Source organism: Montipora foliosa, chromosome 5 (genome assembly GCF_036669935.1).
Source record: "Montipora foliosa isolate CH-2021 chromosome 5, ASM3666993v2, whole genome shotgun sequence".
Lineage (NCBI taxonomy): Eukaryota > Metazoa > Cnidaria > Anthozoa > Scleractinia > Acroporidae > Montipora > Montipora foliosa.
The window spans coordinates 18,591,251-18,613,750 of record NC_090873.1 but is presented as its reverse complement, the minus strand read 5'-3'; the positions used below and the strand labels follow the sequence as shown (position 1 = coordinate 18,613,750).

The 22,500-nt window shown below is 41.0% G+C and overlaps 1 protein-coding gene across 2 annotated transcripts in view; it reads right to left on the bottom strand.

Annotated features, from left to right (window-relative positions):
- The window catches only part of LOC138003715 (UDP-N-acetylglucosamine transporter TMEM241 homolog), a 67,024-nt gene that overhangs the window by 6,423 nt on the left and 38,101 nt on the right, over positions 1-22,500 (bottom strand). The window contains exons 8-9 of one of the 2 annotated variants that reach the window (XM_068849920.1): positions 17,191-17,260; positions 13,552-13,645 (exon numbers count right to left, since the gene is read on the bottom strand). In XM_068849920.1, coding sequence (XP_068706021.1) covers positions 13,552-13,645; positions 17,191-17,260 — 164 coding nt within the window. The remainder of the gene's footprint in view (positions 1-13,551; positions 13,646-17,190; positions 17,261-22,500) is intronic. The other variant, XM_068849921.1, reaches the window with a different exon arrangement.

The following is a 22,500-nucleotide window of genomic DNA, read 5'->3' as shown; positions in this document are numbered from 1 at the left end:
ACGCTAGCTTGTACAGCCGAACGATCTTCACCATATTTCGTAAGTATAGCTTTGTTTTTCTTGTTGTCACTCTTTATACAGGTTTTTAGGTATTTCTTTCGGTTCAATTTCAAGGATGGCTAACAATAATACAACTCAACAACCTGGCAGCTCTGAAAGCGAACTAGGCTCCACTGAATGTCAACGTGGCACACTACGTCAACCTGACCATGCCCAAAGTTCTCCAAAGGACAACATGGACAATCTGGCTCAAACCTTAACACAACTCTCTCGGAGATTAACTCCAATATGGAAACGATGGCTACACTTTTGAAACAACTCCTAGTGGGTGGTGGCTCTGATACGGACCACCGACTTTCCCAATCAGGGACAAAAAGGAGCCAAAGTTACCCGTCTTCTGAATCTGACAATACTGAAGACGACATCGCAGTCATCGACCACAGTTAAAGGCCAAGATGCGACGACAAACTCAGTCTTTCACCCTCAGAGGCCGACATCGACACCCTTCTTGGTGTGAATGCTTCGGAGACAAACGGCACCGATAGTGCAGAAAGCACCAATGGGACAGCCACTGAAGATGAGGCCTATTTGAAAAGTCTAGAGGACGGCCTAAATGATGAAGATCCTGTTGGTGGTAATGCCCAACAAGCCTTACAAAAGGCCACCTTTGCCATCCTAAGGTGTTGTGACACTTTACTTTGCACAAAAACTAATGTGAACAAGGAAACCTTAAGCCACAGCATTGATGCCATTTCCCTTATCGGTCACTCAGTGGGAGAATTATTCCCCCGTACACAAGGAACAAATCAAACCTGCCTTGAAGCCCGAATTTTATTAATTATGCACTAGTGCCAATGGTTCGAACACGCATTTGTCTCTGCTCTTCGGCCAAGACTTAGCCAAACAAATCTGTGACGCCAAAGATGCCACCAACATTGGCCAGAAGATGGGCACGAACAGAGGTAGCCCGCAAAGAAATTTGTGCAATTCTTATCACCATAACGATAAGAAGCACCCTTTCAAAGGGTATGGCTCAAATGATTACAAGCGGCCTTTTTTAGAAAAACACCAGAAAAAATCGGGATACAAAAAGTCAGCTGACAAGAAATGATTGACGCTTTGGATTGCATCAAACAATCTGTCAGTAACTTTGCCTTTATTGCACCTGATCTCGCAAACTACCTTAAGGGGAAATGTGATTTTAGAGCCAGTAATAATGCCAACTTTTTCTCTGCTTGGCAAGCATTAACTTCTGACAAGGGAATTCTAACAACTGTGAAAGGGGCCACTATTGAGTTTGACACCCCTCCTTATCCTGTAATCTCTCCCAATGTCAATTTCTCTTGAGACGAAAACACCATAATTGATGACAAAATTGAAAACCTTCTAGCAAAGGGAAAAGGCCGCCCATGACCCTGATGAAATATTGTCCAATATTTTTGTGAGACCCAAAAAAGACGGCGGCCTTCGACTTATCCTAAACCTCAAACGTCTTAACCAGTTCGTCACTTTGAATCATTTCAAAATGGATACTCTTCACTCTATGCTCAAGTTAGTTGAAAAGAATTGTTATATGGCTTCCCTTGACCTCCAGGTAAAGTCACTGCTTACGAGCCAGAAGGCCCATCAGGCCGGCGCTTATCTCCAGTTTCCATAGCATGAGGCAACTAAGATGGATGGGATGGGATGCTAGTCCATCGCAGGGTTACCCCCAGCATTTCGCCGGTACCCATTTATACACCTGGGTGGGGAGAGGCACTGTGAGAGTAAAGTGTCTTGCCCAAGAACACAACACAATGTCCCCGGCCAGGACCCAAACCCGGACCACTCGATCCGGAGTCGAGTACACTAACTATGAGGCCACCGCACCTCAAGGATGCATACTACTCCGTAGCTGTCAAAACATCACACCGGAAATGCCTTCACTTTTTGCGGCAAAATACCCTCTATCAGTTCACATGCTTACCTAATGGGCTGTCATCTTGCTGCACGAAATTCACGAAATTGTTCAAACCACCACTTACCTCTCTACATAAGAAAGGCCACACTGTGTCTAGCTATATAGATGACCTTTTTCCTCTGGGCCGAACGTATAACACTTGCACCAGAAATGTCGTAGACACTTACTACCAATTTAACTCTCTCTGGTTTATTATACAGTATTGTGAAAAAGTAATGAGAACGTAATTCGACGAAATGCGCGAATTTTGGGGCTTTTCGACGAAAAATGGCGAATTTTTGTCCAGCGCGAAAGTTCGCAGAAAATTCGCCGAATTTTCGCATTGCCTATTGTTGTAGTTGACGCGAATTTTCGAGCGAAAATTCGCTTTGATCGATAATTCGTTCCGAAATTTCGAGCGAAAATTCGCTTTGACCGACAATTCGTTCCGAAATTTCGAGCGAAAATTCGCTTTGACCGACAATTCGTTCCGAAATTTCGAGCGAAAATTCGCATTCACTGATAATTTGTTGCGATATTCCGAGCGAAAATTGGAGTCCCAAGTCATACCAGATCACAGCTCGTTTTAATACACTCTGGCCTGTTGCTGTCGTGACAAAAACTTGACAACTCACACATGTGTAGAATGAAAGTCGAAAGGCGTACAGTGCTCTTCCCTGGTCAAAAAAATAACAAAGAAGCTGGGATCATGCAAGGCTTTTAAGCTATATATATGTAAAAGTCTTTTACCGCTGAATTCAAAGTTTCTCATCGAATGGAAATGGAATCATTGATGTTTTTTTCACTGCGGTGACTTGCCCGGCGCCTGCCAAAAGGTTAAAAGTTATCCCGAAAATTGGTAAGTAAGCTCTTCATATGTATAAGACATCATGTCAATAAACACTTCTGGTGTAATACAAATGTAGACCCGGGAACCATTTTTGCCGCTGTGACACTACTAGATAACACTCGCCGGCTCTTCTATATTGACAGGCTTTGCATTGTTGACAACAGTTTGTCCTCACAACCAAAGGATTGAAATTGCATATGTTTTGTCGAGTCTTCTCTGCCGAGAAAGATGAATAAAAACACATTACAAAGGGCGAATTTTGTAGAGAATTGAAACGGACACAACTACTGAACTATTTCCAAAATACATGTACTGATCATCAAAGTGCTGTCAAAGTGACTGCAGTTGTTTACAAACCTGAATAGCCGATCGATATGTGATCGATCTTTACAAACCACACTACGAAATTTTGCGTACAACAAGCGAAATTACGCTTTTGGTTTTTCGCGCTGGTCTCGAAAATGCGGCGAATTTTCTCTCTTTGTTTTTCGAGCGAATTTTCGCGCTGGTCTCGAAAATGCGGCGAAATTTCTCTCTTTGTTTTAGCGAATTTTCGCGCTGGGCTCGAAAATGCGGCGAATTTTCTCTCTTTGTTTTAGCGAAATTACGCTAGAAACATCGCGAAACGACGCTCGAATTTTCGAGCGAAATTTCGTCGAAAGTTCGCTGGGACAAAGAACGAAATTCGCGCATTTCGCTCTCATTACTTTTTCACAATACTGTACCCTACCAAAGGCTGGTTTTGCTCGGGTTTGTTATTCATTATGTAACTATGACCATCACCCTCACCCCTGAGAAAACTCTGAGTGTTAAAACCGCCTGTGCTTCATTACTTAGAAGGCAATTCGCTTCCCACCAGAAGAGAGGTTGCCCAGGTAATCGGCAAACAAATTGCATCCTTCCCTGGAGTCATGTATGGCCTTCTCTATTACAGATCACTCGAACACGATAAAACAAATGCTTTAAAAGAGTCTAGAGGTAATTTTGACAGGCGTATGGCTCCGACATCTGAGTCCCGTCAAGAACTAAACTGGTGGATCGCAAACATTGAAAAGTCATTAAATGTTATTTCCCACGGGCAACCTGTTGCTCTACTAACCACTGACAAGTCCTGTACAGGTTGGGGTGCAGTTTATGGAACAGCTGGTACGGGGGGTGTGTGGTCTGATAGGGAAAGATCCAACCATATCAATTATTTGGAACTCTCTGCTGTCTTCTTGGGAGTACAAACCTTTGGCAAATCACTCAAAAATACCGACTTCTCATTGACAATACCACTCGGATCGCGGTATTAAATCACATGGGGACAAGTCATTCGGAACCCTGTAACCAACTAGGGAAAGAAATTTGGGAATGCTGCATTTGCAGAAACATTTGGATTAGCGCTGGACATATCCCTAGGGTTCAAAATACAACAACAATCTCCACAACAGAATGGATGATTGACAGGACTCTCCTTACTCGAGCCCTTGCCAAAATTAACTTCCACCCAGTTATCGACCTTTTTACATCCAGGCTTAATGCACCATTCCCCCGCTATGTTGCATTCAAGCCAAACCCTGGGGCAGCAGCGATCGATGTGCTTGCATGGTACCCAAAAGCGATGCAGATGTGCATAAGCCCCCCCAATCAAACTGGGGCCGGGAAAAACCCTGCTGCGACTGCCAGGAAAGACGTCAAATAATAAATGTCTGGAATCTCTAAAGTGACGAGTAATGGTCTTTGACAACAATTGCATTTTTCGATGTTGCTTCTTAAGGTACCGGAAGAACTCCAAGGAAGATGGCAAAGGCACACATACCGTTTCAAATCACAACATGGTGTTGACTACCTATCATTCAAGAGAATGCACAAGAACGGAATGACCCATTCTTATCCATAGAGAGCCAAGAGAGGAAGACACCTGTCAAACCTCCAATCGAACCTAATGGTAAGCCATCCTTTGAACAAGGCCTCACATCTCATGGGCTGAAGTCTGTGGCCCGCCCTGCTGAAGCCATTGACCTGTTGACTCTCACAAGAGCCATGTTAGCCACAGCGAATCTACATCTACGTAAGATAGCATCCAGTCATCCAGAAGTGACTCATGCCTTTCCAAGAGAAGATCAAGCCTCCGACCTCTGCGACCTACAGTCTGTGACAAAATTCGTTGGAACAGTACACGACTATACAGATCTGAAGCTTTCGCAGCGCACTCTCCCCTCACAATGTTGTTTTAACGCGAGTTTCTGAGCCCAATTACCAAAACAACATTGTGGGAGGGCAAGAAATTGTAAAGTGTTTCAACAATTTTGTCTGAGACTGTATTTTTGAGGAATTTCAGTTATGAAAAGAATTGGCGGGAAATATGCTGCATTTTAGGAGAAGGAAACCCTTGATTTATTGCAGCCTAGAGTGAGATGTTGCGCCATATTTGTAATAAATTCGACAAGAAATGGAAACATACATCATGTTCAGGTTTGTTTGAATTAGGTTGGTTGTTTCTCGTTCAAAAAAGAAAGCCTTTTCATAAAAGGTTGACTGTGGCTGAGCATGTTCTGCTTAGGAACGACCTTAACCAGGATGAATTAGCAGAGGCCGTTCGAGTTTTATTGCGTGAAGGAAAATATCGTAATATCTTGGTAACTGGGGTTGCTGGTTGCGGCAAAACACTTTATAACTCCTGTAAACTCTGTTTTCCAACCGTTTTGTAATCGTGGTACGACCACGATCGCTTTGGTTGATACTGTAAGTACTGACAGCGATGAAGTGATTCTCTCAAATGACCTTCGTTCGTGTCCCTAAATTAACGCACGGCACGATTTTTCACTTCTTTTGGAAGGTCACAAAGTTCATTTACCTACACTCAAATAACATTCCGCACGGGATATTGACTGTTAACCCGATTCTCCAATATTTTGCACCAGCAAGGAAGAGTTCACCTTTGTTAGATGCGCGTTCCCTGGTTGAAAGTCTTTTCATTCATTTCATGCGGCACAAATTCCCGAAAAAGAACAACAGTGTATTTCTCCATGCTCCCGTTTTATTCGGCCTTGATCTTCTCACAAAGTTAATTAGCGTGCATCTGTAATTCAACGAGTCACCAACGAGTCACCATTTTTAAGAAAGGTTTTTTGGTGAGAAATATGCACAATTGAACCACGACGATAAAACAGTCAGAAAGGGCAGTGAACACACAAGGTGAATCGATTGTTTTGGACACTATAGTAGAGAAAATAGCCATTTTTGAGGCAAATGTGCATGGTGACGTTGTCAATGCACTGAGAAAAAGGATCCTGCTAAATTTAATTAATACAGTGGTGACTCGTGCACACTAACACAATGTCATTGTTTTCTTCTCTTGTTGGTTTGTCTAGCGAAATTCGACTTGAAAAATTGTTAAGCGGTATCAAATTAGCCTACAATGGAGTTGTTATGAAAAAAACAGTCAGTAGAAACCGTCTAATACAGTAACGTTTTCAAACTGCGTGTCACCATTTTGGTACAAAGTTGCTCACGCAATGAACTAAAGTAAACAAGCTTTTACATCACGTGTCATAAGTTTCCATCCCTGTGCAAAATTAGTGTTTTTCATAACTATAACTTGTGTTTCCTGTATTTCCATGTCTCTCACCGACAGAAATTGTCGAAGAGTTATAAAATAAAAACTGTACTAACATAAAAAGTATTCTTTTAAATTTCTCGGGTCTTACGAAGTTTTACTCGCGTAACATGGGCCGGGTAATACATATATGTGCAAACTAATTTTAAGCCGTAACAATATTTGACAGTTGGCGATACATCGTCATTTTATGTAAAATACCGCATCAGTTAGTATTTTATACGACCTCCTGAAGGAAGCTACATCAAGGTAAAAGGCAATATCCTTCGTCCATATATATTCAGTATGTTGTCATCTCATTCTTAGCGCAAATCTTAATCTGTTTAGCACATCCAAGAAGTCGAAAGTCCTTTTCTGTTGATTGTAGGCAGTATTATCCTTTAGAAGTTGGAAAGGACCAACTTTTCTCACAGATACAGCAATTGTAGAAACCCCGCCTCCCTTGCCTTCTATAACATAACTTCCATGGGCGTCCTCTGTTAAACAATGGCTGGATAGGTTTTCTCTTAACTGTTAAACCTTTGTATGTGCTTTTCTTTCCAGGAAAATCGTCACTGATTAATCTCCAATCGCTTTTAGGAAAAATGTAGCGCGTTTTAGCTACTTTACGAAGAGAAAACCTTTGAATGCGAGATATAACAAATACGCTCGTGCCCTTGTCACGCTATCAATGGCAGCAAGAAAAACCATATTTCAGATCATGACTCTCTTCTTAGCTAAATGCAAACAATTTCGCTTATTTTATCATTGTGGATATATAACAAAAGAAATTCGAACACTGTACATCAAACTCAGTTACGAATAAAAACGTTAAACAGCACTATCGTACCGGTTATAAAGGCGACTGTAAAGTTGTGTCACTTATGACCCTGTCAGCACGTCCTATAAATAGTTTAAATTCCTCACAAATGCAGTCTGTGACAAAATTCGTTGGAACAGTACACGACTATACAGATCTGAAGCTTTCGCAGCGCACTCTCCCCTCACAATGTTGTTTTAACGCGAGTTTCTGAGCCCAATTACCAAAACAACATTGTGGGAGGGCAAGAAATTGTAAAGTGTTTCAACAATTTTGTCCGAGACTGTAGACTTCTCACTAGATGCTGTGCCAGTACAGCATGCATTAGTGGTGCAGTGGGACATATCAGCAGATGCATTCACCTTCAAAGCCTCTCCGGGGAAGAGGCCATTTACAAGAGGAGTGCTCTCCGTCCTCAATAGTCTGTACGATCCACTGGGACCAGTTATTGTTAGAGGGAAGCTTCCTCTTAGATCCATGATGGCAAATCTCAGCAACCTTCAGCCAGAAAGCTGGGATGAACCATTGCCAGAAGAGCAAAGGCCGGCCTGGGAAGCATGATGCAAAGCTTTGCAAGCTCTAACGCTCTTGATAGTCCCTCGTGGCTACACAATGGCTTCATCTACAAGAGTCAGAAGACAGGAACAACATACCTTCTGTGACGCGTCAAATGATGCCAATGGAGCAGTTTCATACCTCAGAACTGTCCAACACGATGGAAGCATCCACGTGTCTTTTGTCTTTGGCAAGGCAAGGCTGGCCCCATCTCATGCCACAACCATCCCTTGTCTTGAGCTGTGTGCAGGCACTCTTGGCATTGAAATCTCAAAGGTAATCAACCAGGAGTTGGACATGAAGCCTGACACAGTTGCATACTACTCTGATAGAAGAGTAGTCCTTGGCTATATTACCAATGAGACACGGCGCTTTTATGTGTACATCAGCAGTCGAGTGGAGCGCATTAGGAAATCTTCATCTCCTGAACGATGGTATTATGTACCTTCCCCTTGGAATCCAGCCACACGATCAGTGGATGCTCAGAACCTGAGTAGCAGTATGTGGCATTATGGACCTACCTTCCTTCACCATCAGGAAGCATCTGTCAACAAGAATGCCAGCCTAGCTTCAGAGACTGCAGAAGATGACCCAGAAGTCCGTTTAGTGGTACAGGCCCTAGCAACTCAAATTCTGCCAAACAAACCTCTAGGGGCCAGCCGCTTCTCTAGGTTTTCACAGTGGGCAACTCTTGTGAGTGCAGTTGGAAGACTTCTCTCCTTTGTCCAGTCACATTGTCAAAAGTCCCTGGAGAAGTCTAGTACCTCAGAAGGTATAAAGCCGATGCCATCCGCTTGTCTCCTAAACAGAGCGAAGTTCTTGATCATACATAATGTTCAACGTGAAGCTTATGAACAGGAAATCAGCTGCCTCAACAACTCTGATGGGTTGCCTAAGACAAGCCCTCTTCTCGAGCTAAGCCCAATGGTTGATAATGCTGGACCTGTAAGAGTTGGCGGCCGACTACAGAGAGTCTGAGCTATGAGGAGAGCCACCCATTGATACTGCCAAGTTCACATCACGTACCAAGTCTCCTGATAAAGAATTATCACAAAAAGGTACAGCATCAGGGACGACATTTCACACTTGGCCTGATCCGAAGCAGTGGGTTCTGGATAGTTGGAAGCAAGTGAGCTGTGAACAGCGCCATTAAAAACTGCATTAAGTGCAAGAAGCTGAGGGGTCGGCAACAGACGCAAAAAATGGCCGATCTTCCCATTGATCGACTTACTCTTGCACCCCCATTTAGCTATGTTGGCCTTGACGTCTTTGGACCGTGGCTCTTCAGCGCTCAACGGACAAGAGCAGGAATGGCCAACAGCAAACGTTAGGCTGTACTTTTCACTTGCCTAACCACAAGAGCTATTCTCACCCCAGCCACTTTGCTAACACAGAAGTCCAGAGCCTTGAAATCCATACCTGGGAATTTCAGCAGCACAGAACTGTACAGCAGGCAGTGGAGGCAGGTCCAACATTTAGCCAACATGTTCTGGACCAGCTGGTGTAAAGAATACCTGACGACACTTCAGCCAAGAAGGAAGTGGCAAAGCGAGACCAGGAACCTAGAAGAAGGAGATTTGGTTCTCCTTCACTATAAAAAGTCACCTAGAAACTCTTTCCTGGATCACCAAGGCTTAAGTTTCCGCAGACGGTAAAGTACGCAAGGTCGACTTGGTGACAACGAAAGACGGCTCTACAAAGAGTTACACCAGGCCAGTCATTGAGGTTATCCTACTTACAAGCGAAAAAGTTTTTGAGAAGATGAAAACTAGCTTTGTGCTGGAGACTAGGACTGAACCCTTTAATTTAGGACGTTACTGTTTCGTTTAGATGTTGTAGTGGTATTTTCTAATACCAGACGGGGAGTGTTCTGTCACGCGTGTCACGCGTCTAGCATTGCTGCACAGTTTAGCATTGTATTTCAATCGCAAGGTATCCTGTGTTGATTTTTTCCATGTGATTGTAAGGGATTGTAATTGTCACGTTCACAGGTGAAAACCCTTTCTCGTTTCCCCAAGAAAATTTACTTCGAATAAATCTGGTTACACTGACTGATGAAGGATTTACCTTTCATTTGTTACGGAGAACAAGCTTATGGATTAGGGTCTGAAAGACCAGAACAGGGACACGGAAAACACCTTGAGTAGTCTGTGTTTACAATTATCTGGCTATTTATAATTTTATTTGATTGTACTTAACTCTGCACAGTCTTCAGGTAAAAAAAAAATTATTGAAAAATATTTGAAGGAAAGCTTGTTGTCCATTTTTGCTTCATTATTGAAAGAAATGGTTCTTTAGTAAAGGGATTGATCAACATTGTTCCAGATAAAAAGTCCGGTCACGGGCCAATAACCTGCCAAACAAGGCTTGCCAACCAGACAGATGAAAGAATTATAAATATTCAGTTAAATATTACAACAAAATTAAAAACGGAAGACGTAAAATTCTTGGCTAAAAAGTATGTTGTTTAGCTCTAAAAGCAACAAACGTTCTTTATTCATTAAAACAAGAACCTTGACACAAGGTGATCATGTGCACCTTTGTGGTTGCCTAGCACGTGATTGATCTCTTCCTGCTGACAGAACATTGTGCCCTTCCCCAGGAATTTTAGTGTTTGTACGATCGATAGTCATTAACCTTTCACTGACAAATTCGAAATTAGAGTTCTACTGTTAAATAATAACAATAATAATAATTTATATAGAATTTTACAAGTTTCAATGCTTGACACAATAAAAATAATAATAATGATACTCATTTAAATGTGAAAAAAAAAGACCCTATCACCATAATGTTCAGAGTTGGTTCTAGGTAGAATTAGCAAGTTCTTGTCAGCAGAATGAAGTTTGTGCGTTGGTTTGTATTTTGTTAAAATTTCAGATATATAGTCTGGAGCCTGATTATTTAATGCCTTATATGTAATAAGTAGAATTTTAAAATCAATTCAGGCGCTGATTGGCAGCCAGTGAAGCGTTTGTAGTACAGGTGTGATGTGCTCCTGTATCTTTGCGCCTGCTAAAGTCTGGCTGCAGCATTTTGCATGCGCTGTAATTTGTTTATCACTTTATCCATTAGCCCTGTGAGAACACCATTACACAAGTCTAATTTAGATGTTACAAACACGTCCACAAGGCTAGCACAACTTTCTTGGTCCAGATGACGCCTGATTTTGCCAATGTTTCTTATTGCATACCTGATTATATCTGGCATTCGTGCGTTTACAACTGCTTGCCAGCGCATTTTATTATGGATTTTCATTACGCTTCTCATTGAATCGTTTTTGGTCACTTCAAATGTTACTTTGTAATTTCAGTGTACATGACACGGCTGTGAGACACGAAAAATCCCTAAACATACACCTTTTTGTTTCTAATAGGCTGCAACCCGAACTTTGCATAGCCAGACAACAAGACTGTGTTTTATTTTATGACATTACTTTTTGAACGCATCATTGAACCTTTTGTGATGGCAATACTTCAGAAAGTTATTGACTTTGGTCAATGTGTTTGCTTTTGCGTTGAAAAGAAACACAAACACGTTGTAAGTCAAACGAAAACTGGTTGAAGACTAGTTTGTAACACGTTTGATGGTTTGCTTATCTCTAAACTCTACTGTACTTCCATATAAACTACATTGCTTTCTGGGGCTAGAAATGGGAGCTCCACTTTTGGGCTTGGCTGAATCTACATATTATTCTATCTATAATCAATGAATTGTGAGCAGCTTTTGATACGGTCAAGTTTACCAGGGATGGATCTGTATTGAAAACAGAGGTGTTAGTGAAAGACAGGACACAAGTTTCAATACTTATGATGAAAAGTTAATAATCCTCTGTGCCATGCATTCTAGTTGAAAGTGCAATGTCATTCATTATGCTGAAAGGCCAGCAAAGCCAGAACAATGAGATTTTGTGTAGATTTGTCTTAAAATTTAATGCTAATCATACAGCTGCTCACTCACTTTGCTCGATCTGGTGCAATAAACAATAAACTTAATATTTGTATGATGTGTAGATGAGTAGATGTTAATGGAGCTCAGGAGTGCAAAGCGGTCCAGCGAAGCACCATGGGTAAGATTTCAACAACCACATTTATAGGCTTTTTGTGTGAAATGCATGTTCTGTTGTGAGCTGCATGAGGAAATGTGGTGTAGTGAATTTACTACGCTTTAGGTTGACTTCTTAATTAGTTAGATTTTTGCCATTGTTTTGAACTGAAGAGATGAGGGTGGGGGGGGGGGGGGGGGGGTAAAGAATATCAGGCAAACGGAGAATGTTGTGAAAGAGATTCCTGTGCATGAAATTTCAGTTTTGGTTGTTGATTTCAATTGTTGGTTATCGTTTGCAAGGTTTGTTTGTTTACTGCTGTGAGCTCACTGTAAACTGTACACACTAATGATGATGCACTTTATGCAGAAGCATAATGATTTCCATAAACACTATACACTCCTATTTTAAAGAACCTTTTTTATAAGAATGTTGAGGCTGACAAGTAACTATATGATGAGCCATATCATTGGTAGAAGGGAACCCATCACTTTTTGGCATAGAAATACTACACATCACTGTGTAGTTTTCGCGGGAAAAGGCGAATTTCGTTCTGTTTTTTGTCCGCCATAACAAAACAACATGGATAACTTTCTTACTTAAACGAAACAAAGTGAATAATTTTGCTTTCTGGAGTTAGAGATGGGAGATCCGCTTTTGGGCTTGGCTAAATCTATATACAGTGGAACCCCACCTTGAAGACACCTCGGCAATCAGGTCACTTCGTTATTGCTGCCACTTTTTTTGGCCTGGCAAAATGGCCAAGGTTTCTCTTATAGAAATCCCTTGTTAATGTGGTCACCCCTTAATATGGCCAACAGCCACAATTTCACCCCATTAATGCAGCCACTTGGGCTAAATTTAGAATACCAAAAAGCCTGTGATATTTTAATTTCATTGACCTTTGTAATTTACCACGATAATCGAACAGCCAATTTACTTTACAAAGTACTGTCAGCAACACTCCTCCCTGTTTTCATTACAAACAGATCTTGACACTACTGTGACATCCAGTAAGGCAAAATGTGTGCTTTTATCAAAAACAAGATTGATACTAAAGCATAGTAAGCTGGGATTGTTCTTGTTTTGATTTTAGGCTCAGAAGGTACAAAACACATACATTGTAACAATTTTAAGTTGTTTACTTACTGAGCAAAGGTTCAAGTATGTTAAACAACTTCTGTACGTACATTCCTTGTTAAAAAGAAAAGTTGTTCTGGAAGTGCAAATGTGATATTTGTCATTACGGCCCTTTAGTCATGAATTTTACCCTACCTTGGTGATGGGAGGCGCGGTGGGCTCATGGTTACTGCGCGCGACTCCGGATCAAGTGGACCAGGTTCGTGTCCTGGCCAGAAACATTGTGTTACGTTCTTGGGCAAGACCCTTAATTCTCACGTTGCTTCTCTCCACCCAGGTGTATACATGGGTATCGGTGAAATGCTGGAAGTAACCGTGCAATGGACTGGCATCCCATCCAGCGGGGAGTTAAAAATACTCCCAGTTGCTTAATGCTACAGAAACCGGGGATAAGCACCGGCCTGATAGGCCTTCTAGGCTCGTAGCAGACTTTTTATACCTTACCTACCCAGTAATACGGACATTCCATTAATACGGCCAATATTTTTGGCCCGATTGATGATTGTATTAACAGGGTTCCACTGTATTATTTCAAGGATGTCACATACCTGTGCATGAAATACTAATTGTTTGCCTTTGTAGAGGGATTTGATGGAAGGGATTTTGTAATACATAAACTCACCTTATTAAGGCTCTTTAATTTTTCCATGTAATTACTTGATTGTGTGCCTAACAAAAAACCATGATAGATGCTTAGGAGTGCTCCAGAAACACCACTGCAATGGAAGAGGGAATTCACGTTAGGTCAAGTGACTATATTTCAACTTCATACACCTAAAATAATAGAAGAACCAACAAGAAAGAAGTTAGTTTCAATTACAGGAAAACAAGAAGTTCGAACCTTGTAAGTAGTTATCAAGCAGATCAGTGGCCAATGATGATATTAATCACCATCCACCACCATTAATCATCATTCACATTAAATTCACAATCAACTAGATGCCTAATCGTGAATTCACATTCAATAACGAACATTGCAGTTATATTCAGGCCTACTGGAATTATGCATGGATGCGGGGCTGCATAATTTGGCTTTTTTCAGACAATCCCGCAAAATCTTGAAAATCCTGTATAATTAAATATATAAATAAAGTATCATAAGTTGAAGGACTAAAGAGGACGCATCTGTTACTCTGAGTTTTGCACCTAAGCGCTCGTCAGAGAGAACTTTATTCAACTAAGATCATACCTTCTTATATACAAATTAGATAAGTAGCTAATTAATTCATTAATGTGATGATCTGATCTCTGTGTGAAATAATGTTTTTTCAGGGCTATTGTTGGCGGCTTGTGAAATTTGCTAAGGAAAACTTATTCTCGTGGCGGCATTTAGAAATGAGTTCTGTTCTATTGTTTAATAAAGACGGCTTCTTGGCTCTAATTAAATAAAGTTTTCCTGTCAGGCACAAGTGGCGCCGCTTGCTTTTGTTGCTGTACACAGGGGCGGTCGCTAAAATACTCCAGTTAATTGTGAAATGGTGTTGCTGTCTTTGAGTGTCCAGATATGTTTTGATAGTTCCCTGCTGTTTGAATGGTTTCTGTTCTGAAAAGAAAGTTTGTGCTGCGTGTAACGTTGTTTAAAAGTTCCTTGTGTTAGTCCAATGTAGTTCTTTCCGATGGGGTCGCTTTCTGTTGTTACGTTGGCGTTGTAGACGACGCTTGAGGTCAGACAGCTGTTTTTCAGAGGGCAGTTGTTTTTCTTCCTGCGCTTACAGTTGCTTTCCGTGGAGGGTGTCTTGCTTGATTGGAGGATTTTTCTGTTGTGCTTCTTAATTGTGGTCTGTGCAGCTATAACTGGCTTTTATGTTGTTTTTGTTGAAGATCTTGTTGTACCAATGATTTTTCGAAAACTGTTTGCAGACGAGGTTCAGGAACTCTCTGCCCATGTTTGTCTGTACGTTCATGCTGTAGGGCGGATTAAACCAAATTATGTTTCTTGCGGCTGTTCTGTGCAGTGTGAGTTACAGGTTTCTTGCGTTCAGTGTACATTAATTTTTCGTCGTGTCCACTTTGTTTAAGTGCACTTTTGTAGTGTGGTTTGGCTTTGTTGAAGAGTTCTTTGTTTGAGGAAATGTTGGAGATTCGTCGGCCAAGGTTGACTCGACCTCCAGATTTAAATAAAGTATCATATTTTTATTTACTAAGGACTTCTCACCTCGTTTTAACAGTAAAAAAGGACAAAATCTGAGGCATTTTTCCTGAAATCGCTTGTAGAACGAAGTGTTCACTTCGAAAATGACTAGGCGTGCATGTGGCCAGGCTTGCTGACAAGTAACTATATAACGAGCCATATCATTGGTAGAATGGAACCCATCACTTTTTGGCATAGAAATAATTAACAATTATTCGACGAGGTTGAGCAAAATATCGTGATTTGTCAGTGGCGAGCAGATAATAATTGATCTGCAAGACACTGACAAATCACCATATTTTGCGATAACTGAGGTCAATAATTGTTTCATCATTCAATCACCGACTTTTTAGCTGTAAGCGCGTGCTGCCTTGCAGAGTCGAGTAATGGCACCAATCAATTGGTTTCTTTCTCAGAATAATTATATTTGTAGACTTCAAATTGTACTTACAGTCGAACATTCAATAACACTAGGCATCAACAAAGCTGAAGAATTTCACAGTTTTCAAAGTGTATCCCGACAAGTGAAGCTTTGGTGTAAAGCTTGCCATTCTTTTTTCTGGCTTCAGCATAAAATCTCTTCAGTACATACATGTATGCATTCGCCAACTTGTCTTTCGCATCGATGACACAAGTGACTCTTTGTCTTTGTCTGTTTTTTGTCCGCCATGACAAAACAACATGGATAATTTCTTACTAAAACAAAAGTAAGAAAAAAACAAGAGCCACAAAGCGAAAACAAATTAGGCCCTTTTACATTTCCACAGTTAAAGGAAGTGGAGATTGCATATCAGTGCCTTAAACGAAACAGGAAACTGAGAAGTTGATTTCACTCAGTGACTCCAGAAAAAGGGACACTCGTGTATTGACAGTATTTATTAAAGGTACATGAAGAATGCTGCATATGAGACTCAAACAAGACTGTGCAGCTATCAAGAAACAACTTGTTTATATCTATAAGAAGTAGTGCTTGGATGACACTGAGTTTTGTTCCAATTATATTACGAAGAGTACATTTCTGTAACAGGCAAAGAATTAAAAGACGTTTAACTCTTATCTGACCCTTTATTTATTAATCTGATATACCATCAAGACTTCTGAAAGTGTTCTAGTTTCTTGAGTGATTCAAGGTCAGCATAATTTTTGGGCTTGGAGCACCATTTTCTTGAGCGAGGTTAAGACTGCTTTGCTTGCGTAGTCCCTACTTTGGCGAACGTCTGTGAAAAGAAAAAAGCCAGAGAAGTGGGAAAGCTACAACGATGGCACACCATTGTCGTGCCTTTGGGGCTCCTGTTGCGCCACTCATTTCTTTTTTTCTGAAGGACGTTTGCCAACGTACGGACTATAAGCAGTCTAAAATACAATTTTCAAAAGCCCCCAAATATTTAATTTGACTTGCACCAGGCATCAGAAACTGGCTCTCTCTCTTCTTATCTTCCACTCCTGATCACTGTGACGTATAAAAAGACCTTCTTGAATGAGCTGTACTCGTTTAGTGACTTTTAAAAAGCGCTTTTACTGTTTTTTAAAGGAAAAATTCTGCCTTTACCCCCTACAAAAATGTTGTGTAATCCGCATAATTTGCCAAAAAAATCCCGCAAAATTTCTGCATAATTCCAGTAGGCCTGTATAGTAGTACTTGTAAAACAATTTCTAAACAGCAATTTTACAGTGTCACAAAATATGCTGTGCTATCTGAGAGATCTGAAATTGCATCCGTATGAAATGACTGCTGTCATATTTTATGATTTCATTAGCTATTTATCAATTTTTTCATTACATAAATATAACACGGTTAAGAAAACTCACCAATGCAAAATGATCAAAACCTGACTCAAAGAATGCTTCATAAGCCAAGCAATTATAAGCCATGAGAGGTTTTGCTATCAACAGTGAGATGAAAAATTACATTCACAGGAAATGGACAAGCCACATCCTGTGAAAAATCTTACTTGTAGGTTATTCCATTTCCAGTCATTTTGACCTACATTTGCATATATAACTAGTTTCATTCCAGAAAAATTACGAACAGCGTATGTGCTAGAAAGGTTGTTAACAGAAACTGCAGTAACACCTATATAACTAACCAACACAGCTCTTAATCTACTATAATTCAAATATAACTCTTACCTCCCCAAACACCAAAGATGAAAGTCTGAAGAGTACAGATATGGAAACTCAATCAGTGTAAAAAGCTCACCTTTTAAAAAAAATGTCCTCTTATTACATTTTAGCAGGAACTGTTTCAAAAGGAGATATCACTGGACGTTTTTAAATTAATGTCAACTACTCTAGTACAATTTTACCCAACTAGGTTCATATAAGAGCATTAAACAGACTTAACTGATTAGAGTGTAATGTGAAGTGCTAGTATTCTACCCCACATGAACCATGTGAGTGTTAGCCCTACTAATGGAAATGGGCCCACATAAGGACTGAGAAAAACTATGACCAGGGAGGGAATTGAACCCACAACCTTCGGGTTACATCACCACTGCTCTACTGACTGAGCTACAAGGTCAGACGGGAGCAGGACGTGGGAACTGAACATGTTAAAGTCACGGCAATGAACACAGCAATGAACATGTTTTTGCAAGAGCATTAAAGCCTACTTTACAGTAGGGATACCCTACGTTAGGACACATATGAATCTCATTTATACAAACCAGTTGTTTCCCACTCTAAAAATATAGGACAACTTGAATTCTTGATCACAACATCAAATGTTTCAACAAACTTTTGAATTAAAAATGTTTAAATGTTCAAATGTTCAAATGTCGTTTTTAAAAAAAACAACAGTTGTGAAATTGAGTAATTGAAATTGTGTAATTGAGGGGCATCATCTGCCCCTGCAGTTACCCCATCCGGTGTACCCCAAGGAACAGTCCTGGGACTACTACTGTTCTTAATTTATACAAATGATTTGCCTGATGGTATTAACTCTGACATCATCATGATGCATTGTTATATGGGACAATTTGTTGTGATGAAGACAAAGAACAATCTCCAAGACGACTTGTATAGATTACAAGATTGGCAAAAAAAATGGAAGATGCAATTTAATCGTTCAAAGTGCAGGATCTTGTATTTTACAACCAGGAGAGATCCACCAAAGTGGGAATACGTATTCTGTGGAGAAATCCCAGAAGAAGTTGAATCTCACTCTTATCTGGGGATAGTGCTCGATAACAAAATGAGTTGGTCACCTCATATTGAAACAATCACATCTAGGGCAAATGAGGTCTTGGGACTTATCAAGCAAAACCTGCTGAACTGTCTAAAGTCAGTGACAGAAACCAGGTATACGACACTTGTGAGACCAAAACTCCAGTGAATACCTGTAGCACATGGGACCCACACTACCAGAAAGATAAAGCCGCTCTAGACTGGGTAGAGTGGAAAGCAGCCTGCTTTGTCACTGGAAATTACGATCGAACAACAAACGTTCAACAAACGATTGAACAACACTTGAAAGAATGAGAAGACACGCAAGGCTCTCCACTATATATAAGATGTATCATGGCATCCTAGATGGGAACTGGGGGAACTATTTGATAACAAGTAGAGAAAGGAAAACCCGGGGAAGCCATGATTTCAAATTTATTAAACCAAAAGGACATAACGATATTTTTAGATTTTCTCTCTTCCCCAGGACAATAGCCAAAAGGAACAAACTTCCAGAAAAACCTGTTTCCAGCTACTAAATCAATACTTTTAAAAGCAAACTCCTGTAGTTTTAACTTTTACCAGTAGTTTTTAACAGTTTTTTAAAACTAGTTTTAGCTTTTAATATTATATTTTAGTATAGTTTTATTTGTCATTACTTTAGACCATAATTAAGAAAAGTACGATCGTCCGGATGAGTGTAGTCCTGAGAAGGACTGTTTGAGATGACATTGACTGACGTTTTGACAACCTGAGCGGAGATCATCTTCAGAGTGAAGTGATTTGTGTAACGTCAGTAGATACTATAAGAACTCCAGTCGTATATGTTATTGGTCAACTTTTCGTGATGTTATGGGTCGACTGTCAGTTGAGCCTAGATGTAATAGGCTGGGAAGAGTAAACAGTGATTGGTGGGTTTCGATCTGTCTATAGGTCTAAGGTCTGTACACGTATCGAAGAATACCTTGGGCACTACAGTGATATAGTAAATCAGTGTGTTGTTTGTCTGTTGATGTTGTTGATGAGTTGTTTGTAGGGTGCAGGAAGTTGTAGGCATCAGTTTATTGGTGTCTGTTGTAAGTTAGTAAACCAGGTTTCCAGTACAATCCGTTGGTCCTAGTTACTGCTGTAGGTAACATATGCAGCAGAGGTCATGGGTTCCCCCCTGCTAATTTCTGACAAGTCCCAAATGTAAGGAATTTTAAGTTAATATCTTCCCGTATATTCTATAATATAAGTAAACTTATCATAAAATCGAGAAAGGGAATAAGAAGGATACAAACGTGAGCAATGGCTGGAAAACTTCATATTACCAACACTATTCACATTGTGAACAGTGTGCAATTTAGCATGATGCGTGCCGTGTTTGGTCACTGGGATGGTTGGTCCGTATTTAGTTTCCTTTTTCTTCTCTTTGGACAAGCATTGGTCGTGGAAAACTGCTCAAAAGACCATTGTTAACTCACATAGCCTTCAAGATTAAAGAGTTCGACTTAAGTCTTTTGATGATATGATTAATAGTTCTGGCTTATTTGAGGAAAATACTAGTCTTCCATCATTAATCACGAGGTACGATGTTGTCCTTTGAGAGGCAAGCTCCGATAAAGTCTCTCACGGTAGTTTACAGGCCCAATGCTCCATGGTACAATGAGGATACAGCCATTCAGAAGAGAATTTGACGTTGACTTAAATGCAAGTGGCGTTCACCTAGCCTTGCACATGACAAAACAAACTATTAGAGACAATGTTCCGTAAACGTATCTCTGTCTACTGGGGTAATGAACCATGACTTGAAGGTACCCTAAAAACACCACTAATTAAAAACTTTAGGTGATTTCGAGCTGTTTTCCAATTTTCGTCCAGTATCAAACTTGAAGTTTCTATCTAAACTGATTGAAAAGTCTGCATATCTTCAACTAAACAAATATTTGAACTTGCATGAGCCATTACAATCTGCTTATAAAGTTTGTCATAGTAGGGAGACATTCTGCCCTTCTTACCATCACAGACGACATATTACTGTCTTTAGATAGAGGAGAGAACGTCTTTCTGGTACTTTTAGATCTATCGGCAGTGTTTGATACAGTTAATCATTCTCGCTTGTTGTCTAGACTCCAAATTACTTTTGGTAACCAAGCCACAGTTTTGGAATGGTTTCGGTCATACTTCTCCATTAGAACCCAGTTTGTCAGCATAAATAGCAAAAAATGTTCACCAAGAGAACTTACGGTTGGTATTCCACAGGTATCTGTGATGGGACCAGTATTACACTTACTTTACACTGCACCACTTGCTGAGGTTATACAATCATATGGTCTTGATTACCACATGTATGCTGATGATAGTCAATTGTATTTTTCTTTTAAAACGCAAGAGGTTGACTTAGCAAAGTCTAAAATTGAGGAATACATCACATCTACTTGTAACTGGATGAACCTGAGCGAACTCAAGCTCAATCATGATAAAACTGAAATCATGCTATTTCATTCTAAATATCGAGCACCACCACTCGCTCAATCTTTGTGGGTTGGGTCTGAAAGCGTTCCTTTGTCTTTGTCAGCCAGATGTTTGGGTGTGATATTTGATGACACTATGTCGTTTGATGCTCATCTATCCAATGTTTGTAAGTCATCGTTTTACCACCTGCACAACATATCGAAAATCCGCAAGTACTTAAATAAAGAATCTGCTGCTACTATAGTCCATGCGATTGTTACATCTAAATTGGACTATTGTAACTCACTGTTATTTAGCTTGCCTAAGTATCAGTCACGGAGGTTGCAATATGTCCAGAATACTGCAGCCAGGGTAGTGTGCCAACGACAAAAAAACGATCATGTTATGCCAATGTTACAGGAACTCCATTGGCTCACTGTCTACTATCATTATCATCCTGGTATCCCTCGAAAACGAGTAAGATTGTCTATTCAACTTCTAGTTTTGTGCACCCGTTGGTGGCTAAAGAGTCCAATTCTAGAGTGGCACGCTTTGCCACAGGCGGGGCAGATGTAGGAGGCCTGCTGCGACAAAGCAGGGGCAACTTCACGTTCTTTATGGCGTTGGCGTTTTTCCTTCGCTTTCTGATACCGCTCTTTCTCAAATAGCGCCACACTCTCCCGGACTGCATGTCTCCATCTGCTTCTGTCAAATGCCAGATCTTCCCAGGTCGTCAGACCAATGTGGCACACCTTAAAATTTGCTTTGAGATTGTCCTTGAAACGCTTTCGCTGTCCCCCTTATGCTCTGGTGCCAGAACCCAACTCTCCGAAGAGGATCTGCTTGGGGAGGCGCGAGTCCATCAACCTGACAACATAACCAGTCCAACGCAGTTGATTATCGATTATCATGGCCTCACTACTGGTGCATTGTGCTTCGTCAAGGACGCTGGAATTTGTCCGTCAATCCTGCCAGGTCACACCCAGGATGCATCTCAGGCAGTGCTGATGGTACTTTTCCAGGACGTTAAGGTGTCTCCTATAGGTCATCCAGGTCTCCGAGCCATAAAGGAGGGATGGAAGCACGACAGCCTTGTACACAAGGAGTTTGGTGTCTTTCCTCAGACTCCTCTTCGTAAACACTCTCTCACGAAGCCTTCCAAAGGCACAGCTTGCAGCCTTAAGGCGATGAAGAGTCTCTGCAATGTCAGCTTTTGTTGAGAGGACACTGCCAAGACAGGTGAAGGTCTGGACATTCTTTAGTGTGGACCTGCTGATACTCATGAGAGAGGGTGAGAGATGCTGGCCTGACGCAGGTTGGAAGAGGACTTCTGTCTTCTTTACGTTCACCGAGAGACTGAGGCTCTCGTAGGCGAGCGTAAATGCATCCAGAATTACCTGAAGTTGACACTCTAAGGTGGCGCAGACGCAGTTATCATCTGCATACTGGAGCTCAATCAGTGAGGTGGTGGAGGTCTTTGACGGTGCCTTCAGCCTTCGCAGATTAAACAGCCGTCCGTCCATTTCATCGATGATCTCTACACAGTCAAGTAATCTGTCTTGGATCAGGTGAAAGATGGCTGAGATGAAGATGAAAAAGAGGGTTGGTGCAATGACACATCCTTGCTTCATGCCAGTCCGTACCTCGAGGGCCTCGCCACCAGTGCCGCCTAGAACCCTGGCGGACATGCCATCATGAAGGAGTCTCAAGGTAGAAATGAACTTCTCCGGGCAGCCGTATTTAGCCAGGATTCTCCATAGCGCTTCTCGATTGATAGAGTCGAATGCTTTTGTGAGATCAATAAAAGCCATATATAATGGCTGACGCTGCTCCCGACAT